General features: G+C 40.1%; 1 protein-coding gene across 2 annotated transcripts in view; it reads left to right on the forward strand.

Annotated features, from left to right (window-relative positions):
- RGS7BP (regulator of G protein signaling 7 binding protein) overlaps positions 1 to 24,747 on the forward strand; it is a 107,385-nt gene that overhangs the window by 75,093 nt on the left and 7,545 nt on the right. The window contains exons 4-5 of one of the 2 annotated variants that reach the window (XM_054489191.2): positions 12,426 to 12,573; positions 16,077 to 16,147. In XM_054489191.2, coding sequence (XP_054345166.1) covers positions 12,426 to 12,573; positions 16,077 to 16,147 — 219 coding nt within the window. Of the gene's footprint in view, positions 1 to 12,425; positions 12,574 to 16,076; positions 16,152 to 24,747 lie in introns of those variants that run through there. The other variant, XM_054489192.1, reaches the window with a different exon arrangement.

Consider the following 24,747-nt stretch of genomic DNA (forward strand, 5'->3'; position numbering starts at 1 on the left):
AAAGTGGGGCCAGGTTTCTAAGGGAATTGAATGATCCTTCCATTTTGACCATGGCTTTCCTCTCTCTTGCTTTCTTTTCCCCATTCAATTAGTTGTGGCAACAGCCCCATTCTGAAAAGAGCAGAGATGACAGAACACTCCAGTCCAGCTCCCCTTCACATGTGAACCTGCCCTTTCTATCTTTGTTCTCATTTTACCTTGCTCTGTCAGTGGTCCCCTCTGACTCTGCTTGTCCTCTCTGCCATAGCTTACAGCAAAATTGTCCCCAGGTCCTTTGAGGGTACACCATCCTCCCTTCCTCTCCCAAAGATAAGATGGGTTCTTTCCCCTAAAATGTGCTACCATGGTAAATGCAGAGATAAAATATGCAGAGGAGATGTAATCACAAAAGGGAAAGAATAGACAAATGTTAAAAGTTGAAAAATCTTAATTCAGAATCTGCTGGGAGCTAAGAGCTCAAGATGCACTAATGAGAAATTAATGAACCATCTTCCAGCAAAATACAGGATGAACTCAAGACAAAGAATAAAATATGAGCAGTAAAAACTCCAGTGTCTTCAGCATCATATTAAGAAATGTAAAGGAGGTGATCCACATCAATAAAAGAAGCCAGCAAAATAAAGACAGAAATAGAATATAGCTGCCTTATTTCCTAATGGAATGAGGCAATTGATACTAAAATAGAACAATAGATTAGAAGAAATAAAGCAGAATAAATCTTAGACATGATTCAAATTCTAAGTGGAAACATTCATTCTTTGAAGAAATATTTGTTATCTATCATATGTAAGGCACTGTTCTGGGTGGTGAGAGACTGCAATGATTAAGACTGAAGAGGTAGGCCAGGCTCAGTGACTCACTCCTGTAATCCCAGTACTTTGGGAGGCCGAGGCAGGCAGATCGCTTGAGGTCAGGAGTTCCAGACCAGCCTGGCCGACATGGTGAAACCCCCATCTCTAGTAAAAATACGAAAATTAGCCAGGTAATCCGAGCTACTCAGGATAATGTGGCAGGAGAATTGCTTGAGCCCAGGAGGCAGAGGTTGCAGTGAGCCGAGATGACGCCACTGCACTCCAGCCTGGGCAACAGAGAAAGACTCCATCTCCCCAGAAATGAAAAAGACTGAAGAGGTTTCTGTTTCTTGTGAAATATATATTCTAAGGCAAAGGGAGAGAGGAAAAAGAGAGACAGACAGAGCACAGGTAGGGGGAGGGAGAAGAAAAAGAGGAGGGGGAAAGAAAGAACAGAAAAAAACAACTTTTCTAAAAGTTCCAAATACTAATAAGTGCAATGAAAATAATTGAAATAGAATGCATGATGATGTAATAGAAAGTGACTGGGTGGCTACTTTGGAAGGGGCGGTCAAAGTTCTCTAAGGAGATAAAATTTAACCTGAGACTTGAATGACAAGAAGGAAACAATTTCATGAACATTCATTTTACCAATGACCAGAACAGGCATGTAGTGTTTGAAGAATATAAACATAACTAACTTCTGAAATCCAAAGATAATCTAAAGCCTTCTTCTACTCTATCTCCATGTCTTCATATACCAGTGAGTAGGACACGATTTGTCACCTTTAGTCAATGTAGATGTTGGCTGAAGAATAGGATAATAGCAATGACAATAGCTTCCACTTACTGTGTACCTTCTATTTGCCAGGTGCATTATACACATTATCTCATTTTATCCTCAAGTATATTTTCCCCATTTTACACATGAGGAACTCAAAGCTCAATGAGGTAAGTTGCCCGAAGTCACATAGCACATTTATCTCACTACAAAGTTTGTGGTTGTTCCACTGCACTAGACCATTCTTACTAAGCTACATTGGAGAAGGGCAGGAGGACATATCAAATGGAGAAATAAAGGATAGTAGCACAGTTAGCTGAATTTTATCTTATTTAATGATTAGTGAGCATATTTCAAAACCATGCTTAATAGCTAAAATCCCTTGTGTATTTAGTTTCTTACCAAAATAACACTAAGTTCGGAGAAGTACTTTCAAGGGTGGAGAGAATTTTAACTCCATATATCATCTTATTTACAAAACATATAAAATGGGTGAAAAAGTTTAATTCTAAGAAACTATTATATACAGTAAAAGTAAATAAATAAAATGAAACATTCATGTGATCCAAAAGGCATAGGAGTTAGCCCTGACACCCAGTATGGAAAAGTCTGAATTAATTAACTATAGAGTGAATACATCTTAGACACTGTGCTGCTCTATGTTAGGGGCTGGAAAGGGAGCAGTCAGAGCCCCATAAGGACATCCTTTGAATGTATCTTCTATTGTTTGCTCTTCTCCTGTGTTCCAAGGGGGCTCTGTGCTTCTTACACAGCTACTTGGCACTACCACGAAGGCTGCTACTCTGGGGGCTGTGGCAGTGCCACAAGGAGCACAGAGGAGGCCAAAGGGCAGTAGGAGAAGGGGATGGTTTTGTATCTTTTCTGAATTGAAAAATGTTTATCTCCCAGTACATGGGAAGAATGGAGCTCCGGGTATGGCATAATTATTATGTTTTGCCATGTGTTTTATGGCCCTAAGAATATCTTCTTACCATAGTGTGGACAAACCTTTGAAACTGCTTTTTAATATGGGTAAATGACTAACTGAATTAATATAATTTATTTCTATTTAAGTTACATGCTTTTTAGAAACACAAGAGAGTAAAAGTGGATTACTTTTAAAAACAGCCTATATTTCCCCAGTCCTTTTCACAGTGCATGGAGTTAAAAAGCACCTAGCAGTTATGAAAATGCATGAGAGTTAGTATAACTGTTTGGATTCATAAGCATCCGTGAATCTAATGTAAGCCAAGTTCATTTTGTGTTCGCATTCAGTCAGTATGCAAACTGCCCTGCAAGCCTGTTCAGTGCATAGTGTCATAGCAGGTAATGTGTCAGAAGTACAAAGGATGTAGGAAATTTACCCCTGCCACCAAGGAAGTGATAGGGCACTGATACAGTATTATCCCAGAGAAGATTGGTTTATTCTGTTTTGATTCCTGGAGAAATTTACTCAAATGGATAAATTGACTTTACTGGACAACAGTGACCAAACTAAGGACATCCAAAAAGATATTATCTATGGCAGTGCCTCCCATTGTCACTGGCAAGCTGAAGACAGGCAGGAAAGCAAGAAGGAATGGAAGGGGCAAAGAAAAGAGGAATGGGGAAAACACGAGTGGAGGAAAAAGGATGGGAGAAATAAGAGATGAGAAGGAAAGAGGTCTCTAGAGTGGGTGTGATAAAGGACTCCCAGCCCACTCCTCTGGTGCCTGTGCCAAAGACTCCTAAAGCTGAGAGTGCTCTATTGCACCCCTGAGACTGCCCCACAATCAGATGTGTTTTTATTTCTCGTGAATGACCAGCAATTTCTCACGAATATAAGAATAACCAGACTTTCAATTTGTTATGTGCTTCATGGGTGGTTTCCCTTAAATTTTCCTCAAACATGCCTATTATATTATCCATAAACAAGCTAAAAATACATAGAAATCCCCAAGGAGCTGAAGGCTAAAAGCTTTGCAAGACTCTAAGGAAAGTGGCCAAGTTTTTGATGTCCTAGTTCTAAACAGTGATGCAACCAGCATGGTATGATTTTAAGGTGCTCTAAGGGTTCTCTTCCTCCCCTACCCCATCCCCTCCTGAGCAAATATTTGTTCACTGATGCCTGAAATTGATTTTTCAGGGGACAGAGTTTTTCATTTCATAATAAGAAATGATTTTAAATGTACAGCAACTCCCTTGGGCAAAGCAAAACATTGACTTGAAGTCACCATTTGGAAGCACATGTTGGCCTCTTTTCCAAGAAGAAGGCAAGGAGCCCACCTGATATGTGAAAACAAGTACTGAATTCTGAGGATAACCTGTCAAAGGGGGTGATGCTGGGGATGAAGAACTCAAATTGGCCACTTTCCAGGTTTGGATGGCTCTGCTGACTCCTTAATGTGGCTCAGAAGAATATCTATGAACTGACTCTAAAAACCTCTCCAGTCTCCTATCTCACCAGTAATCCCCACCTCGCCTGCCCTTATACCCTGCCCTACCCCACTTGAATCATCTTGAACTACTTTGAGGAACATTAGCTTGCAAGTTCCTTCCAGTTTTTTCCTCTGCCTTGGACATATGACCCATCCTAACTCACCCTACCCCTGTCCCTTTCACTTGGCCCATCCCTATACTTACTTTGGGTCATAACTTAGACAACTTATGAAGGTCATAACTTTCTTCAGAAAGATTTTCCTGACCCTCCAAGCCTGAGCCAATGCCCACTCAATGTGTCCCTCAAGCATTTCCATGACACTAATAATGGCACATGTTACATTGAGAGGTGGTTGCCTGGTTTCTTACCTATTGTCCTCTCTAGACTTTGATCACCATGAGTATGTTCACCGTTGTATTCCTAGCACCTAGCAGAGTGCCTCAGGCAGAGTAAAGTTTCAATTAATGGTTATTGAATAAGTGAATAAATTGCTTTAGTTCTGTATCTGTTGTCAAAAGAAAGAGAGTATAATTAGAGGAAAAGTTTATCCAGAGATGTTGGACTGAACTTACGCATATATTTTCCTTCCTGGTGAAAATCCACTGAAATAATGGAAAAACATGTAATGAAAGGAATAAATCCATACTAGTTCCTGTATTTGTCAGGGTAGGGTAACTACTGTATGAGATAATGCCAAATCTCAGTGGATTAGAACAATAAAAGTTCATTATTCACCGATGGCATAGTCCAATGCCAGAGCTGGGTAGAGTGGGCAGTGTTGCTCTTTCCATTCTCTGCATTCATCAAATCATCAGGGGGAAAACAAGGAAAACCTGAGGGATCATATAGGAGGACTTTTAGGGGCCAGTCTGGAAGAGGCGTACATCACTCCTGATCAGAGTCCGTTGGCCATAGCTCTGTCACACAGCCATTTCTAATAGTAAGAGGAAAAGAAAATAGAGGATGACAAACACAAAACAGTCTCCCACAACCTTGAAAAACAAGGAATGATGACTTCAACAAACTAGAAATTCTGAGAAATCTGTCAAAGCTAAAAAGCAATTGGGATTAGACTGGTGAAAATAAAATAGAGGAAACCCTAGCAGATAAGAAACTCGAGAAGAAATTCAAGCAGGAGAAATTTTCTGTGAAAATGAGGTCAATTCCAGAGATTCTTCAAACTCAGAGTCCCCAAATATAAATCATGGGAAAGACTGCTGGAACTGCTGTCAGGAAAATTAATGTTCAAAATTGCATTAAGGAAAAGCTGGGCTACCCCACACTGAGCAGCAGAGACTATCAGTGCTTGCCCCAGGAGGACACCTTGTGTAAGTGTCAGGACTGAGCAGCAAAGCAGAAAAGAGTATAAAATAAATCTGAGCCTCCACAAGGACAGCTGCAGAAGAAAAAGAAAGTAAGCACATGACTACAGTGCTTTTTCTAGACTAAATTGCTCAGTATATCTCTCTGGAATAGGAGTTGTAAACAGGAAACTTAGAGCAGGCACAGGGCCAAAAACAGGCAGGGTACCCAGGTACCCACTGGAGATGGCAAACTCTCACACCTAGAAGAAATGCTTTTGACACATATTGTCCAGCCCCTTTTGACACACCCCCTTCTCCATCATCACCAGAAGGAGGACACTGTTATTAATGGATAGACAGAGGTCCTGAAAAACAAATTTGAATAGACATTCAGGAATGACAAGATTTTTAAGAAAAACAAACACTATAAAAAGGAGATACCAAATATAACAAATGACTAATACTTGAAGAACAAATGTTAAAAGTGATAAAAATTTTAAAATATATGTGATCAATATATGCAAAGAGATTTATGAGTCTGCATATTCATAAAACAATTTTTGTCTGCAACATAAAGGAAGCAGCCAGATTTGTTGGAAGTAAAAATGTTACCAATCAAATAAAAATAGATGGGTTAATTCGTGTTGGGAGACAATTCTCCACTGGACTCTCACATTCGGCACATCTTGCAAAATGGGGCACTGACTGCCCTTTGTTTTACCCTATCTTCTCAAGGATGTTTATTTAGGAAATGCCTTGGAAAACAGAGACAGTGTTTCTTCCAGAGCAAGACATGCTTACTATTCAGTATAATGAAAATATTTCCCTCTTCAGCAAAGGGCAGACATGCTTATAAAAGACACAGAATCCCTAAGCTCAGGGTTCTCCCCTCCTGTCACGCAGCCCACTGTGTGTACAGGTAGTGTTTGGCCCTTTTGCTCCTCACTGTGGGAATTAGGACTCAAAAAAACTAGCACAAATGCTAATCCTCTTGCTACTGCTATTCTGTGAGTAATAAACTACCTTTGTATCTGACCGAGAACTCTCATGTCTTCTTCCAGTATCCATGAAACTACAATAGGCTAATTTGCAAGTAAGGTAAAATCTCAAACTTTTCACAGTTCTTAACATTATCATAATGGAAATACTGAGAGCCCAAAATGGTGGACTGAAAGATGAAGTCAAGGTATTCTCCCAGAATTCAGCCCAAAAGATCATTTGAGTATGGAGAATACTTTAAAAATGTGAAAGATTGAGCCAGAGACTCCAATATAAAATAGCAATTCGGAAACAACAGAGAGAATTGAGAGAAACTGATAATCAAGAAAAATAGAAAACAATTCCCCAACCCTAAAAAAACAAATAAATATCTAAAGTTAAAATATTAGACTATCTCAATGAATCACTTTGTAGATTACTTAATAGTTATGAGGGATGGGTAGGTACGGTGGCTCATGCCTGTAATCCCAGCACTTTGGGAGGCCAAGGTGGGTGGATCACTTAGGGCCAGGAGTTCAGACCAGCATGGCCAATATGGCCAAATCATGTTTCTACTAAAAATACAAAAAAAATTCCGGGCATGGTGGTACACACCTGTAATCCCAGCTACTCAGGTAGGTGAGACACAAGAATTGCTTGAACCTGGGACACAGAGGTTGCAGTGAGCTGAGATCACAACATTGCACTCCAGACTGGGCAACAGAGACAGACTCTGTCTCAAAAAAAAAAAAAAAAAAGTTACAGAGGGGAAAAGGGTGCATCTACAATGGTACAAGCTGGCAGAAACCACATTAAACAAATGATTGATAATACTTAGCATCATGAATAAGACAAACTGACTCACATTCTTTCTGGTGTGATGCACTAAGGACACAGTATCACCCCTATAATATTCTTGCCAAAAAAATGTTTATTCTGAATCTAGGCATGTGGGACCCATCAGACAAATCCAAATGGAAGGACATTATTATATAGAACAACTGACCTGAACTCTTCATTCAAAAATATTCATGACATTAAAAGTGAAAAAGGCAAAGATGCTGTTCTACATTAAAAGAACATAAAGAAACATGACAGGCCATGCACAGTGGCTCATGCCTGTAATTCCAGCACTTTGGGAGGCTGAGATGGGAGAACTGCCTGAGGCCAGGATCAGTTTGGGCAACATAGTAAGACCCCATCTCTACAAAAAATAAAAACAAATTAGCCAGGCATGGTCTTGTATTCCTATAGTCCCAGCTATTGGGAGGCTAAGGAGAGAGGATCACATAAGCCCAGGAGTTCAAGGCTGCAGTGAGCTATTATCATCACTGCACTCTAGCCTGTGCAACAGAGCGAGACCCTGACTCAAAAAAAAAAAAAAGCCACAACAAGTAAATGCAGTGCATAGTCCTTAAATGGATCCCTCAATTTAAAAAGAAATGATAAAGTATTTTATTGAAACCATTGGGAAAATTTAAATATAGACTATATATTAAATAATAGTATAGAATCAAATTGTATTGAATCATATTTAATCAAAGTTAAAAAAAAATGGTGCATCCCTAGGTATAGATAAAAGAGAACAGTGTCATACCAGTTATTAGAAAAACTTAGTTTGAACATGAATTTGTATATCCAGCCAATTAGAATCTAAGTGTGAGCACCAAGAGGGAGAGAGAGAGAAGAAAATCTATTTTCGGTCATGTAAAAACTAACAAATTTTGCATTCCACAGATCTCCTCTGAAATAATTAGTCAAGGGTATGCTCCCAAAAATGAAAACTGAATTCAAAAAAGAAGAAGATATGTTTGAAATCCAAGAAAAAGTGGTATACAAAGAAATCAGGAGCCATAAATAAACAGCATTAGGGTATGAAACAGTTCCAAGAGAAAACCGCATTCAACTTTATACTATTAAAAATGTATTTGGTGGATTGTTTTCTAGAACGAATGAATTATCAAAATTAATGTAAGAAGAGAAAACATTTTAAATAAACCATTAAACCTAGACAATACTTAAAAAATAATCAATGATTCATGCTTTAATAAAAGTCAAAGTCTTACATGATAGTAATTTATAGTTTCATTCGCAGTGGATTCGAAATTTCAAAATTCAAAAATGTCAGTGGAAAAAGTACAGTGAAGGAGACCTTTCTGTACTGAATACTAAAAACATAATAATTAAAATATCGTGGAATTGCCACAAAGATAAACAAATAAATATAAAATAAAACAGTATATCCAGAAATAAACCCACATTTATGTAGGAACTTAATATATTAGAAAGAGCAAAGTCAATAGAAAAGTCATTAAATGCTGTTAGGGCAATAGGCTCTTCATTTGAACTAAAAATTTAGATTATTATACCATACCATATACAAAAGTAAATTACAGATGAATTATAGAACTGAACATTTCAAAACTGTGCAAGTATTAGAAGAAAATATAGGCAAGGCATAATACCAAAAGACACAAAAGATGAACAGCTTTGACTATACAAATTTAACTTTTGACAAAATACATTACAAACAAAATTAAAAGACATAATAGAGTAAGAGATATAAGCAGTATGTATAGCAAATGATCAGTATCCATTATATGGAGAGAACCCCTACAAATCAATAAGAAACCCAACCCATTGTTTAAATGGGCACATTATACAAATAGAAAATGTAAAGAAGAAACACAAGTGGTCAATTAAACAGGAAAATAAATGTTTACCTATGTAACAAACCTGCACCTATACCCAGAACTTAAAAGTTTTTTTAAAAAGAAAGTAAAAAACAAAAAAAGAAAAGAAGTTTAACCTCAGTAGTAATAAAGGAAATGAAAAATAAAAATAAAAGTGCAATGAGATTCTATTTCTCCCCATTAGATTAGCAAAAATTAATGTTGATAATATAAAGTGCTGGGAAAGGGGTGGGGAAATGGGCCCACTGGTTTACCACTGGTGGACGTACAGTGTAAATTAGCATAGCCTTTTCAGAAGCCAATTTGGCAATATATATTAAAATTTAAAATGTGCATACATATACTTTGTCTCAGTATTCTGCCTCAAAGGATCTGTTTTACATAAATATTGGCATATTGTGGAAAAAGAGAACAATTAAAACCTAAATTCTTTATTATGGAATACTGCCCATCCATTAGAAAGCATTCCATAAATTAAAATGCACTAACAGGAAAATATCTCTAAGCTGGACTACAGTAGCAAAGTAAGTTGTATAACAACATATATAGTATAATTACATTTTTTAATGCTGTATATCTATTGAGATACTACTGTGTGTAAGCCTTGGTCTTTGGTAGTAAGCTTATAGAATTGAAGAAAACAAATAAAATTATTGGCCTTACAGAGTTTACCTATGAAGTTTGGAGATGAGAGATGAGTGTGGGGCCGGGAACAGCAAACAATAAACTAGTAAGCAAATACATAAGCAAGATCATTTCTGATAGTGGACCTTTCTATGAAGGCCATAAACATGTAATGTGGTGGAGAAGAATCCTAGCATAAAGTCAGTACTATCGGTAAATGAGAGCAATTACAATCCAAACAATTAATTAAAATCTGACAATTAATATGTAAACTTGACACCACATACATTCTGGAATTGAAAACCCCTTAAATTCATATTGATCTTTTCTGTCTTTTAAGACATGTTAGCTAAAGAAGATACCATATCAAACTTCTGCAGGGATTTTTTGAGCTGACAGAAAGCCCTAAACTGAGGGCCAACATTCGTGGTTTCCATCCTGGTTCAGCTACATTAGCAGAGTTAGATCTAAAAGTCACCAAAAATAGGAAAAGTAGCTTACTACCTGCCTTTACAAGCCCATAGGGCTGTTTCAGGATCTTTGAAATCTTTAAAATGATGTTTTACTTTGCAAAAGTTATGGAAGGGCATTTGTCTTGTAAGTAGCAGAATAATCACAGGTATTAAGTATAATCAAAGGTGTTGTCAACTAGATCCCATTTATGGCTTTGCATGTAAAAGGTGTGATATGGGGGAGGTGGAGAGAGGACTCCAACAAGGAACATCACATTTCCTGGTGTCCTCCCTTGTCCCCCCTTGTCCCCATTGGAATAAAAGCTTCAGGCTCTATAGTCTGGACCTCAGGACAAGGAATAATATGGCCCCAAAGCTAGACAAAGCCCATAAACTAGAGAATTCTGGTGAATCTTCTTCCCCTCATCCTCTTTGATGCCCAAACCACACTCCATTCACCAAGGCAGGAGTGTAACAGAAGCCTTCAGGTTTTGAAAAGCAGAGGACTGTTTTGGGGGAGTCCTCATTTTGCCGCTTCCCCTCATCTCAGCTACCCCTGCTCAGACTCACATCCTAAGGCTGACCCTGCCTAGAGATACATAGCTGGTAGACTGACTGCACTTGCCACACTCTGCCAAGGGGCAAAATGCAAATGCTTTTAAGAGGTCAATGCCCTCCAACTGTGAAATGGTAATGTGCTAAATTATGTGCTTAATTAATTTCCCCCCAAGAGCATACCATAAAATTGGAAAAACAATTCCTCAGGCAAGTCCCGTCACCCAGGATCAATGTGCATAAAGTACACAGGAAAGGATCAAAGTTTCTCATCAGTAAATGTGTGCATGTGCTCTGGCTGAATATTCTGAGGTCGATTTCTACTATAGGTTGGTGAAAGACATACAACCAATTAAATTGCTTCGCTCTTTCTCCTTGTGTTGTTACCACATGGGTTAGAAACTTCAGGGATGAGATTTTTGCTACTTCCCTCCAGCAGGAATCCAATGAAAAAACTTCCTGTTAGATTTTACCATGAGCAGCCATCGTCTTCACAAGTTTGTAGGTTTTGTTTTTTACCAGTTTTCTTGTTAATGCAAAACAATCACAGCAGGATTAAGGAAACTGAGCTAAAAGGTAAGGTGATATAGCCACTACCTCATGAATATTCAGTGATATGGGCTGTAACAATTACTTAACAACTAGTCTGGAGTTATATCTATATGACAAAAATAAAACTGGAAAAAGGAGGCAAAAACACTATATAAAATAGCTACCCTTTTTTCCGGACTACATAATGTTATACAACAGCTTTGTAATTATTTGTATAATGTTTTTATTGTTTAACTCCAGCGCTGTAAGCTCCATGAGACAGAGACTTTCTTTCACCTCCATATCTCCAGCATCAATCCCAGTGCTGGTAGCTGACACTCAAGATATATTTGTAAATGAATGAATGAATGAGTGAGTGAATGAATGAACAAATGACTAAGCCAGGTTTAAAACCCAGTTCTCAGGCCTCATTGACCATTTCCATGGTACTAGGATACCCCCCTACGGATGCACAGATTTTCAAGAAAGAATAAAAGACATTAAGAGCTTATGCCTAGGCCGTACACCATACCCTCCCACTTCATTTCATACAAATTTATGGCTGAACCAGTTTGGAGATTTGTTTCCAGAAAGTACTGATTTATTCACTTGAGATCAATCATGGTGAATACAAGTCTTAGTGGGTAGGCTGTGCACTGCTGTGGACGGCTACCTACTACGTGGCATTCACATTTGAGTTGATGGTGTTTTATGGTCTCAGCAGTGTAAGGCTGGATCAAGGTTGGGCTCTCTCCTCATAGAAGGATGTGTTGAAGGAGGTTGGAGAGCCAAGGAATTGGAAGGCAGCTGCATGATCCCTGCTGCATGCTGAGAGGGCCAGTGTCTAGAATCAGAGAAAACAGCAGGAGCTCTCATTCTCTCTGCTGGGTGTCACCTGCTCCTGGCCCTTTCACCTGCTCCTGCATCTAAGCACCAAAAGCCAGTAGGTGTCACAAGCTAAATCCCCCCTCCTGAGCTAACTTAATCTAATTCACTAAGAATGGGTTATAAAACACCAATACTCTATCAAAGATGGGGACTTTAATATTATCTTGATCTTTAGGTTGCATTGACCTCAAGCTGTCTTTTCCGGAATGTTGTGAAAACATGCTATACACACAAACACACACACTCATACATGTATATATCTAATTATTTTATTACTCAGAAAGCTATTAGGGTTAATGCAACATTTGACTCAAAGCAGAGCCAACCTTTGCACTGACATCCTGCATATGGAAACTGCCTTTATGATTTCTTATTCCTCTTCTCTTTACCAACACCCTCCCTCCCTTAGGAAAGGAACCTGGCGGGGGAACCAAGAGTTTGGATTGCAAAATTGAGGAGAGTGCTGAAACACCTGCCCTAGAAGACTCCTCATCATCCCCCGTAGATAGTCAGCAACATTCCTGGCAGGTTTCCACAGACATTGAGAACACTGAAAGGTAAGTGGGAAGTTACCCTGAATAGACTGCCAATCCTCCTCCCGTTAATGTTCTTAGGGGCCACAGAGAGACGAGGTTTTCTAGTTCAGATTCAGAAACAAAGCTTTCTTTGGTATGCCAGAGGAGCATAGTGTTGTCAGGGACCCTGGAGACTGCCTAATCTGCGGATAAGAAAACTGAGACAAGAGAGGGTAAGCAGTCCAAATCCTGCAGAGGAACACTAGCAGCACCCACAGTAGGCACAGGCTCCCAGTCCTCCGCTTCTCCCACTCCAACACATTGCATCTCCATGGAAAATGAGAACAGTGTGCTGCCTTGGAGGGGAGAAAGTCTACATGCTGTCACAGTTCACCTACTGGGCTGGTACCCAAAATTCCCATTTGTTTAAGGGAGAAAATCCAAAATTACACAAAGATGCCTCCAGTAAAGTCTCGGGTTTCAGGTATATGGAACAGCCTGCTTAGCTGCCATTCGGGGTCTGAGCATTCTGTCCAGTCCACAGAGGGCTTCTCCCAGGGCCCCCTTCTCTTACTGTCCATAAGGTGGCTGATGGCCCCTCAGTGGTCAAAGCAAGTTAATGCATTTTCTTAACTTCAGTAGCTCACTTCTAGAGAGGCAGGTTCTTTCTTGAAGAGACTCTACAGTGATTTTATTTTATTTAGGAAAAGGGAGTAATAATAATAATATTATAATAAATACTATGTCCCATCTAGATGCTAAAAATGACATTCTGTGAAGCAGAAAGATAAGCCTCTTGTTTATTTGCCTTTACACTGATATCTGTGCCCTTTGCTACTAATGTCCCCAGAGCTGGCACCAAGCAGCTGAATGAATACTGGGCAATTCCACTGAGTGTTCTGTGTGTATGAGGTTGAGTCACTGACAACATAATGAACATTTTATTTTTTTTTATTTTTAGAAATGTAACACACAATGGCATTTATAGCCATTGTGGTTCTACTTTCAGATTGTGATATAATTCTAAAGCTAATTACCGAATTTCTGTGTTTATAGAAAATTGGAGCATGTGGTAATTATGTGCTATTAATAAAACTTGGATTTTGTATAAGCTTGGAAATGCAACAATTCAAACAATAAAGCTGTTTGGCACCGTTTGATGGCACTATAGACAAATGATGAGGGAGTGATTTATCTTAATTTATAAAATAGAAAATTCTTAGCTCTGTTCCCAGGGAAAAAAATATCTGCTGAAATGCCATATCAGGGCATAAACATCAGTGAGGCCATTTTACTTTGCAGACCTTAGACAGCAGCTATATTCACGCCTTATAAGCTTTTAAGAAGGGTTAGCAGTAAGAGTAGGATAGTTAAGGCCCACAACTTTGGCAATGTTTTGGTTCAGCCTGAAAGCCCAGATTCTGGTCAAAGGAGATGGAGGTGGGCACAGTGGACCTGGTCCAGGATGTGGCTAACTCCGTTCTCCCTGGCTGTCTGCCTTGAGAGATCATGGGTCTCAAACTGGACTGCACAGTTAAGTCATCAGGAGGGAATTTTTAAAACACTGATGGCTGGACCCCACTATAAGCCAACTAAATCAGGCTCTCTTGGTGTGAGACCTGGGCTTAAGGTGATTCTCCTGTGCAGCAGCCAAGGTTGAGAATCGGTGCTTTATTAGAGGAGACCTTGCCTCAATCCCCCATGTTGCATTCCTAGCCCTTTATCACCCATTCCATCTGTCCTTGAGATCTTACATGAAAACAGACCGTGCCTTGCACTTGTGGAGGTGGGGCCCTGCTTCCTTTCTCCTGCCCTCCTTTCTTACTTGATCAGCATGCAGCCCACAGATACATCCTCATACCTCGCACCCATGGGAGTGGATTTGGAAAGTTTTTACAGGTATATTTCTGCAGATCCTCAAGGCTGCTTTCCCTTCCTTTTCCAATCAATTATTACTGAGACTTGAGTTCCTCTTCACATATCAGTCAATACTTGAAAAGGAGCTCCCATGAGGTCTCCAGAATTACCCTAAGAAAACGGTCCTCAAACCGTGCTCAACAGAACAGTGGTGTTTTGTGAAATGGACTGAGAGGTTTCATACCTAAAATTAAATGGTGACGGTCTTTCCTCAAATAACAGAAGAAAAAATAAGTGGATAGAATTTCTTCAACTTTAAGGTGATCTTCCTCACAAAACTTTCCTAAACCCATGGTGCCTGCCAAAGCTTGCCTATCCTCAGTTAATTAAAAGATGCATCTGCTTTTTGTACCAGATTATGTTCCTGGCTATTTTAAATGAAATCTGCCCCTATGTCCTGGGGTTTCAAGAGCACTTTCTCCAATGCACAACCACCTGGACGTGTGTAGGGACCATTGGCCCAAGGGTTTCAAAAGATGAGTTCTCCCCTACCTTAGACTAGAAGCCTCCTGAAATGGCTTCCTGCTTTACAATTCTGGGGTTTCATGACCATGCATGTTCTGAGATGAGGGAAGATATTGGATGTGTGCAGTGGCATTGCATGCTGTGTGCTGAAGTCAGGAAGTGTGGAAGGACGGTCCATGCTAGAGGAAGGCCCAGCTGTCCCCGGGTGGGGTTGTTTTCCCGCTTGTTCCCATACTGCGCCCCTTTCTGTTTCATCTATTGTAAGGAGCTCTTCTCTGGAAGTTTTAGAATTTGTTACTCTTTGATTATTCCAAGTCAATGTAATAAGTGTTGGTCCTGGTAAATGCTTAATACCTGAGTTATGCTGAATTCCAATCATGGTAACAAGAGACTATTAAAACCAAGTAGAAGATGGAATTGGAGGCCATTGTCTTCAGTGAAACAACTTAGAAAACAAAATAGCGCATGTTCTCACTTGTAAGTGGGAGCTAAATGGTGGGTACACATGGACATGGGGTGTGGAATGATAGACATCAGAGACTCAGAAGGGTGGGAAGGTGTGGGGGATGAGAAAATGCTCAGTGGGTAAAATGTACATTATTGGGGTGATGGATGCCCTAAAACCACAGACTTCACCACTATGCAATATATCAAAGTAACAAAACTACACTTGTACTCCTTAAATTTATACAAATTTTAACAAACGAGCAAATAACAGCAAGTGAACGTACATAGCCACTATAGTCCTCTGACCGTAAAGCCTTGACAGCACCATCACCCAGCCTCAAGTTTGCCCTGGGTAGCCCTGTTGCTCCAGTTGTACTTCCTTGGCGTCTCTGTGCAAATCTAAAGCACTGTCCTCATGACCAATGGCTCTTCTCTGATCTCAGCCAGGTTCGACTGCAGGCAGAGATGAGGGCTCCTGCAGGAGAATGCCCTGTAGAAATGTTTGGCAGAATAGCTCTCACTTTTTCCTGAGCCAACCCGTCTCAGATTTTTTTTCTTGTAAAAACAAAATAAATTCAATATTTGCCTACTGGAAACTAGAGCTAGTGCAATTAGACACAGACTCTCATCCTTCAGTTGTCTCATATAACAGATTGTTTGAGATTTCGTTTTGAAAATTTACAGCTGATTATTCTGTGTTTTTATCAATTTTACAGAGACATGAGAGAAATGAAAAACCTTTTAAGCAAACTCAGGGAAACTATGCCTTTACCATTGAAAAATCAAGGTGAGTCTTGTCACTTCTCTTTGAGGCAGAGGATGTTTTTAATGGGATAACCTTGGGAGTTGTTTCTTGGAAATTAAAGCATGTGTCTCACACAAACAGCAGAAGGCATTGAGCATTCATTAGTCTTCAAGAAGATATCAAAATGAGACTAGAAACTCTCTGGTGAACACAGCATGCTCTGAGGGGGCCCAAGGTACATTCTGACCTTAAAACGAACTCCTCCTCCACTGGCCCTATTACTCACTGTGGAAAGCACTATGCCAGGCACAGCAAGAGACTTAAGAACACCTACAAAGGAAGATCTCTGCCATCCACTTGTGTAATTATCTTTAAAAAGTAATCCAAAAAATTAACATATATTGAGAACTCACAGCATGCCACTATTCAAAATACTTTGCATGTATTAACTGTATTAACTTATTTCATTCTAAACAACTTTGAGGGAAACGCTATTAGTGTTTCCCAATTTACTAGAAACTGGCGCACAGAGAGGTTAGCTAACTTGGCCAAGGTCACACAGACTGCAAGTAGAAAAACTGGGATGTGAAATCAGGCAGTGTGTCTCCAGGTCTATCCTATGGGAGTATATGCCCTAATGCAGAAATGAGAGGGAGATGTTCACTAGAATGAGGGAAAGTCCTCTGCACGCCTTTTAAACTATCGTATCCTCAGTATCTGGAGCCTGGGACATAGTAGAATAACACCTGTCACAATCGATGTTTGTTAAATCTGCACCTACCTTTGCAGCCCCAGAGACTGACGATGTGTACAAAGGACCAATAATAAGTGCTTACATTAAGTATACATGGCTGGAGCAGCCACAGGTAAAGTACCAACTTCAGAGGATGGTACATAGAGGTGGAGAAAGGCTTCTAGGAGGCAAGAAAGAAACTCTTCTTGTTTTCAGTGAGCAAAGCCTGATGGGAGGGAAGACAGGGTGCCACTTGCCTTGAAGTGAGGAGGAGGAAGAGGAGGAGGAGGATTTGGCAGTGGAGCTGGAGGCTCCTCTTGGCTCCAGGAGCAGCTCAGCAGAAGGTGGAGGGGTGGAAGTGAGAACACCAGATGAAGAGGCTGAGGAGTGGTGTGGCCTGAGCTACACAGGGGTGGAGGTCAGAAAATAAGAAGCAGGGGCTACAGCACATCAGATAGCCCAGAACATCCCCTGAAGGGGCCTGGTCACAAAGGCCAACTGGCTTGAGCCACAGGCGTTGTGTTTTAAGAAAGTAGAAAACATGCTGTAGTGATGAGAGACTGCTCTGACCACCACGTGGAAGATTGTTGCCAGAAATAAGCACAGTGTTTAGAACAAGGGCTTTGAATTAAGGATAGCCTTGGGTTCAAATGCTGGCTCTGCCACCTACCAGCTTTGCACCCTGGAACAAGTTGTTTAACTTCTGCAAATGTATTTCCTCATCCTGCAAACGGGATAATAGTATCACCTACTTTAGAAGTCTGTTGTGGGGATTAAATGAAGCAATGTATCATATGCCTACCACCAAACTTAGAGAGGAAACACTTGACAAACACTTTGTTATTATTATTGTTGTCACTGTTATTATTATTATTTACAAGTTGGCCAACCCAGCTTTGCTCAAATCACCATCAAATAGAGGAATCCCTGCTACCACTCACTCTGCAAAAGACCATGTGTAGTGTATATGTCAGGCTGGTCTTGAGCCTGCAATTCAAAGCATTGGCCCCAGGACTTTAGATCCACAGCTCATATCTGAAACTGTCCTCAGTGTCTTAATAGGTTTGGCAAGCCTTCTTCATCAGTAGCACCCTGGCCTCTCGTCCTCCCTCACATTCAGCTTTCCAAGAGGATGGCTGCCCAGGGTCCCCCAGTCTGAATTTCATGGGTGCCATGTCACCTATATTTTAAGTCACATCATCCTAAACATTCCCTCCCCATTTAGTGATCATTCATCCAGCAGTTTTTGACTGTGTGTTAATAGAAAGACAGAAATTTTGTTTTATTTGGTCATTTATAATCATAAAGAATATAATATAAATATTTTATGTGACTTTGTGTCATCTTTATACACAGAAAAAAAAATTAGAATTTTAATTACATTTTTAAATGTAATAATAATAATCGAAGGTTGATACTGTGAGTGAAAACGTGAGTGAAAAGGGAGTAGTCATCAAAATAAATTATACTCAGGACTTGAACCTTGGATCTATCTGGGGAACAAAAAGGAAAAAACTAGAAAGGAGATATAAGGACTTATTCAGAAGGAATTGGTGCAGTAGGATTTTAATAATCAAAAATAACTAATGTAAAGGATTGTGAGGAATTTGAGTTTCTTCACTGAGGGGAGAAATGGGAACCCTTAGCATGTGACAATACATCTCTGTTCTCTATGTGTTTAACATGACCTCACAGCCTACTGAGCTGACCAGTGGGGAAGGGGACTGTGTCTGAACTGGACGATCCAGAGGGAACCTGAAGAGTCTCTCTGGGAACATTTTGACAGATGCAGATGGCACCATTTTAATGAACAACTCATATAGATTCCTCTTGCTACATAGACTGAGATAGACCATAGAGGCTTCCCCAATTCCTTTCCGGAATTCTTTTCAGGTGGTTTATTTATTATACAGGTCTAATATGTACAGGAAATGGTACAGGGTAAAATGTGGAAAAAAGTATTCCATTTCTTTTCTGTAGGACCTTATTGTCAAAACATGATTCTAACGGGATGAAAACCATTATAGAAAGCCATCTGTTTTCTTTCTGCCTTCTTATTTCCTTTCTCTTTTTATTCCATTTCATGGGTCTTTAAATCAGAAAAAAAGGGAAAAGATACCACTCCTGGTCCCCATTTTTCCTATCTCAACCCCTGACCACGTGAAAATGCTGCCGACTGAGTCCGCTATTCTCCAGGCTCTAACTCGGCCCTCAACTCCAAAACCGTTCCACGTTTATTTCAGCATTTAAAGACTTAATCATATCTTCTCCCCTTTCTACTACAGTCAAAACTCGGCTCCACCAATGGTTTACTTTAAATCAACTTTCAGTGGAGAAGAAAGGAAGGTGGCCAAGGGCGGGAATTTTAATGGTTAGTGATTATGCCTTCATTTTCAGACAGCCTTTTCTTTCCCGTCCATCCAGTTTAAGACTGCAAGCCTAGAGATGCACAAAAGAACAGCAAGCCACCCTTGCACTGCTGAGTTCCACCACGGGCTGCAGACAAGGGCCAGGTCTCCTGGCTCTCAGCCCGCTGTTCTTTCCACTGCTTCAGCACCCCTCCTGTCCTACATTCTAGGACACTGGCAGTGCTATAGGGAGCTTCATTAATTATGATAGTCTCGCTGTGTCAAATGGATTACAAATGGAACCACCTGTGGGGAGCCTGCAAGGTTACTGACAGAGGCTAAAAGGAGATTGGAAAGTGAAGGACAAGCATCTTCTAAATGCATGCTGTTATCAAACAAAACAAATCAGAAATAAATTAAGCCTGAAAGACAGTTTCGCTTTTTCCAAAATTCTGACTTAGTGAATGCTGTGGGAGGCGTCGGTATGTTCATTCTTGCATAGAATTTGGTCGTTGATGCCATGCACGAGAATCAGTCTGGAAGTAGGTAAGTCAGGAATTGACCTGGGCTAGAATGAGTCCCTTCCTGTGAACAATACTACTCCAGACTAATGTGGGCCTAGAGATAGTTCTCCCAAACTCATAGCATCCTGCTCCAATCAGGACCCCCACATCCAGAACCGAACCTGGCTGTGTGAGGCAGAAGAGTTCTCAGATATCTGGCTGAAGAACACTGGGCAGTTATGCTACCATCTAGTGTAGAGATGACCTTCTAGGTCCTTCCCCCAAGGGCCTCATAAAGACTTTCTATGTTTCTAGCTGCTGTCTGAAAATTATCCTGGGCAGTTTTACCAGTAGCCCCATATCCTTTGCAATTTCTGCAATCTCTTGTCCAAGATTCAGTGTGACATATGTAAACCAATCTAATTTCTTAATGCATTACTCTATTATGTTGAGCTCCACTCACAAATGTGAAATGTCTACTCACTATCTACTGAAGGAAGAACAGACCTCTAACCCCAGCAGCCTTTGTCCCCATCCTCATCCAACATATAATGGTCACCAATGATGTGTCAAATTCTGTGCCAGGTGCTGAGGAGGTCTCTCCTCCACCAAAACCTGTCCCTTTCAACAGGGAAAAATTGGATGGGAATCACCTAGGAAACTTTTCCAAGTGCCTTATGCCTCCTCTCTCACAGATTCTGGTAGAGCCTTCAGGGTTGGGCTGAAAACAACTATTACATATGCAGACCTACACACACACACACACACACACACACACACACATACACACACAATTGGAAAGACACAGAAATTAGTGCTCACAATATAATAATGTCATAACAGTTAGACATGGGTTGCTACAAGGTATATTAGATTCTCACCTAGCCCAGGCTTGAATTGAAAATGGGGGATTATTAGGGATTGCTTTTTAGAAGGTATCTGTGCTGAGAATTTTTAGGATGAATAGCACTTAGCCAAAGAAATAGAAAAAAGATAGTCTAGGCAGAAGGTTCTGAATGTGTGAAGGCATATGGGGAGATGAAATAGGAGGGGATTTTGATAACTACAAGGACTTAAGTAGTTGGGAAAGTCTCTAGACAAAAGGCTTAAGAGAGAGACAAGAGAGAGACAAGAGCTGTATCATTAAGGCCCCTTAGGCCATGTTAAGAGGTTTGGGAGCCACTGGAAGGATTCCATGAGGAGGCAGGTGCAGTCATCCAGGTGAGAAATGCTTAAGATCTCACCTAAAGTCAGGGGATTGGAGAGGAGGGCAGGGACAATTGGATGTGGTGCATAAGGAGAAGCAGAATCAAGGAAGAAACCCAAGTTCAGACTTGGAAAACGGAGTAAATAACGATGTTGGTCACCAGGTTAGAGAGAACAGAGGAGCAGTAGTAAAGGCAGAGAACAGCAACTTTTGGACATGGGGGAAACCTTCTGGAGCAGTGCTCAGTGGTTAATAGTGCTGAAGTGAGACATGTGATCTGAGAGGACTGAAACACAGATCTGAGCATCATCAGCATAGTGGGAATTGAAGCCCTACCAACAGTGTGCACAGACAAGAGTCCTGGAATACCAAAATGGAAGGTTTGAGAGGAAAAAAGATCAGTTTACAAAGGAGACTGAGATGAAAATCACAAGAGCATTATTAAATAAATCAAAGAAGGTTGCAAAGAAGGAATGGCCAGTGGTGAAGCTAAATATGAATTGGAAGTGTCCACAGGATTTAACAACAAGGTAGTCTCTTGTGGTGTTGGCAAAAGCAGGTTTCTTGGAATTTTGGGCATGGAAGCTTGTTTAAGGAGGAGGGGAAGTGAATGGCAGATAATGAGCTGGGGCAGCCGGGGTAAATTCATTAAGACTTTTATAAAGAGTTGCTTACAGAGCGGTGGGAAGGTGGGATTGGATGCAGATGATGTGCCAAGAGCTGTAGCAATTGTTTATAGAAGCAATGGGAACGTGAAGGAATGCAGAAGCATGGAGCAGTCAGAAAAGACTGCAGGAAAAAAAATGTTTAAGCTAATCTTTGAAGGAGGGCTTGCCATTTGTTTCAGGAGGGAGGACTTTTCTGAAAAGAGAGGTGGCAAGTGCAAAGGCAGCAGGCAAAAGAAAGTATAGGCATCGTTAGAGAATTCTAAGTAACTCTGTTTTGGACTATCTCCTCCTTCATAAGCCCTTCATTCCAGCCAGACTGGCCTATTCACTTGGACGCAAATTCAGGCTGCCTTTGATCACTTCTCTTTATTCACACTGTTCCCTCCATTCTGAAGGCCTATCCCCTGCCACCTTCACCAAATGTCCAAGTTCTCATTCCTCGTGGCCCAGCATGAACTCCAGGGCCTCCGTGAATCTTCCATAAACATCTTTTTCCTTCTCCTCCAAATGGGAGGAATCTCCCCCCTTCTTCCTGGCATTCTCCATGTATTCAGATCTTTCTTACGGCATTTTTCATGAAGCCTCATAGTTACTCATGGAAAGATCCTTGAGGCCAGGGACTATCTTTCTATTAGGATCCATCTTGGTATTATCCTCAGTACCCAATGTAGAGCCTTGGACTTAGCAGGCCTTCTGTTAATCCAGTGGTTCTCAAAGTGTGCTCTTAGGACCAGCAGCAATGTCTGGGAACTTGTAAGAAATGCTGATCCTCTGGCCCCACCCCAGAGCTACTGACAGAGAAACTCTGGAGGTGGGGTCAGCAATTTGTGCTTTAGCAAGACCTGAGATGATGCTGATGCAGCTAATGTTTGAGAACCACTGGCTTAGCTGAGGGTCTCTCTCTTTTTTTCCCTGGAATAGAAATTTGTAACTGCACTGTAGTAGAAGCATTTCTCATCACCTATATAAGAAATCTTTTATTAGCAAAATAAATTTGAGCAATAGAGAAGTGGTTTGGGGGAATTGCAGTGTCCCTGGCTTTAGTAGCATTCAAGAATTAAATGTTGAGGCTAGGCATGGTGGCTTATTCCTATAATCCCAGCACTTTGGGAGGCTGAGGTGGGAGTATTGCTTGAGGCCAAGAGTTCGAGACCAGTCTGGGCAACATAATGAAACCCTGTCTCTCCAAAAATAAATAAAATTTTTTTAAAAATCTAAAAGAATTAAACATTGAATGACTGAGGTTTGAACTTACTGGTGGCCAAATTTCCTACTCTCCCTCTTTTTTTTTACTTTCTCCTATGCTTTACTTACTCTGCTTCCCTTTCCACCTTTCATTTTCACATTTAAAACTGTCTTAGGTTACAGTTTTCTGAGAGTGAGTACTTTGGAGAAAAGATGCTATAAAAGTCTTAATTAGAAGCCACATCTAAACAAAAATTTGCAATAAAAAGCAAAGATTTTCCAATAAGTTCAAGTGGATTATTCCAGAAAATTTAGAATGAGTGGGGAAACATTCCCTTTTGCTTACATTCTTGCAGTCCTTCTGTTTATTCAGTGGTTCTCAAAGGGTGGTTTTAGGACTAGCAGCAATGTCTGGGAACTTGTAAGAAATGCTGATTCTCTGGCCCCACCCCAGAGCTGCTGAGATAGGCTTTCAGAGACAGGATTTCAATCAATGTGGAGAGACACATTTCCTTGGAGCTGAATTCACTTCAAACCATCCCAGGAATACTTACTGCTTGGTAAATTTCAGCATTTACTGCAGGTGTCAGCTCCCTATGGTGTAGAAAGCTGCTCTGAATTTCTGCCAATAATTTTTTAGCTTTTCTATTACCTCAGCCTTAGGTGATAGTCAGACAAGCTCTAAGCAAGGCAAAGGTCTCACAAATGTGCAGCAAAGATACCCCAAACCAGCAGTTGTCCTTAATAGGCAGCCTGCCCTTTGCTTCATGTCTGAGCACTTTCTCATCAATCCTAACAATTTATTCACTTGTGAGAGAGATATATAGTACATATAAATATATGTGTATATGTGGGTATTATGTGTACATAATGTGTATATATATATGCTATATATATGTATATCTGGATACATATATATATATAGAGAGAGAGAGAGAGAGAAGGCTGAGCGAGAAGAATTTCAATAGCTCAAAAGGCTGTGCTATTGAAAGGTTTTTAGGTTTTTTTTAATCCACTGTAGTGAATGCATCACAGATATAAGGGTCAATCTTGATACAAATTTCATAATATCTGTGTATAATACCTACTTGCTTTTAATATATACAAAAACAAGACAGTGGAACTAAATATATGACCACAACATACACATACACATTTTCCTTTGTAAATACAACATTGTGGTAGATATTTCCTCATGTAAGAGGAGCAAAACACATCAGAGTTGCATTCTATAACATATAAAGACCACTTCAGTCCCTCCCCAAGTTAGATAAGTCTTTGGGGAAAGGGAAGGAGATACCAGAATTTAGAAAATAGATCTTCCAAGTCTTAAATAAAGAACACTATGAAGATCTTTCTTTCCCATAAATATCTTCATAGTTTTGGTGACTCTGTTTTAGGGAAGCATTGAATTCCAGGTGAATTTGAGTTTCAGAAAGTGTATTCAGAGTCCAAAGAGACACTGAAAGGTAAAATTCTTTACCCCTCAGAATTTGCTATATCTTTGCCATATCCAACTAGGTTAAGTACATTGATCAATTCATGGTTAAAGAAGTAAGAGTCCTAAAAATGACAAGAAAATTAGTTATTTCTTTCTGCTCCAAATATTTCATGGTTTATGTCTGAGATGTTCTCCTGAAAACTGAGGCTAATGTTTAGTATCTAACACTGTTTTCAGTTTCTTAACTATTTGGGAGCAAGTTAACTTTAAAAGAAAGATATCCTCTTTTTAACTCTCATAATGCTGACATCCAGATTATAGTAAATTATTTTTCACTATGGAAAGGACAATTATAGTCCTGTTTTTCTCCATGTTAACAGAATATGAGCTTTAAGAGAGGATTTTAATCTCTGGAGACTGGGAGGGTGGACTGTGTTTGATTCATTTGATATGCCCAGCGGAGGCGCCTGTTTTCTTCTCTGGCTTGGACTTGCTACTCTAGCTCTATCTAAATATATAACATAGTGCAACATTCCAAGGAACACTGTCAACCTTGG

The sequence above is a fragment of the Pongo pygmaeus genome, chromosome 4, assembly GCF_028885625.2.
Source record: "Pongo pygmaeus isolate AG05252 chromosome 4, NHGRI_mPonPyg2-v2.0_pri, whole genome shotgun sequence".
Taxonomy (NCBI): Eukaryota; Metazoa; Chordata; class Mammalia; order Primates; family Hominidae; genus Pongo; species Pongo pygmaeus.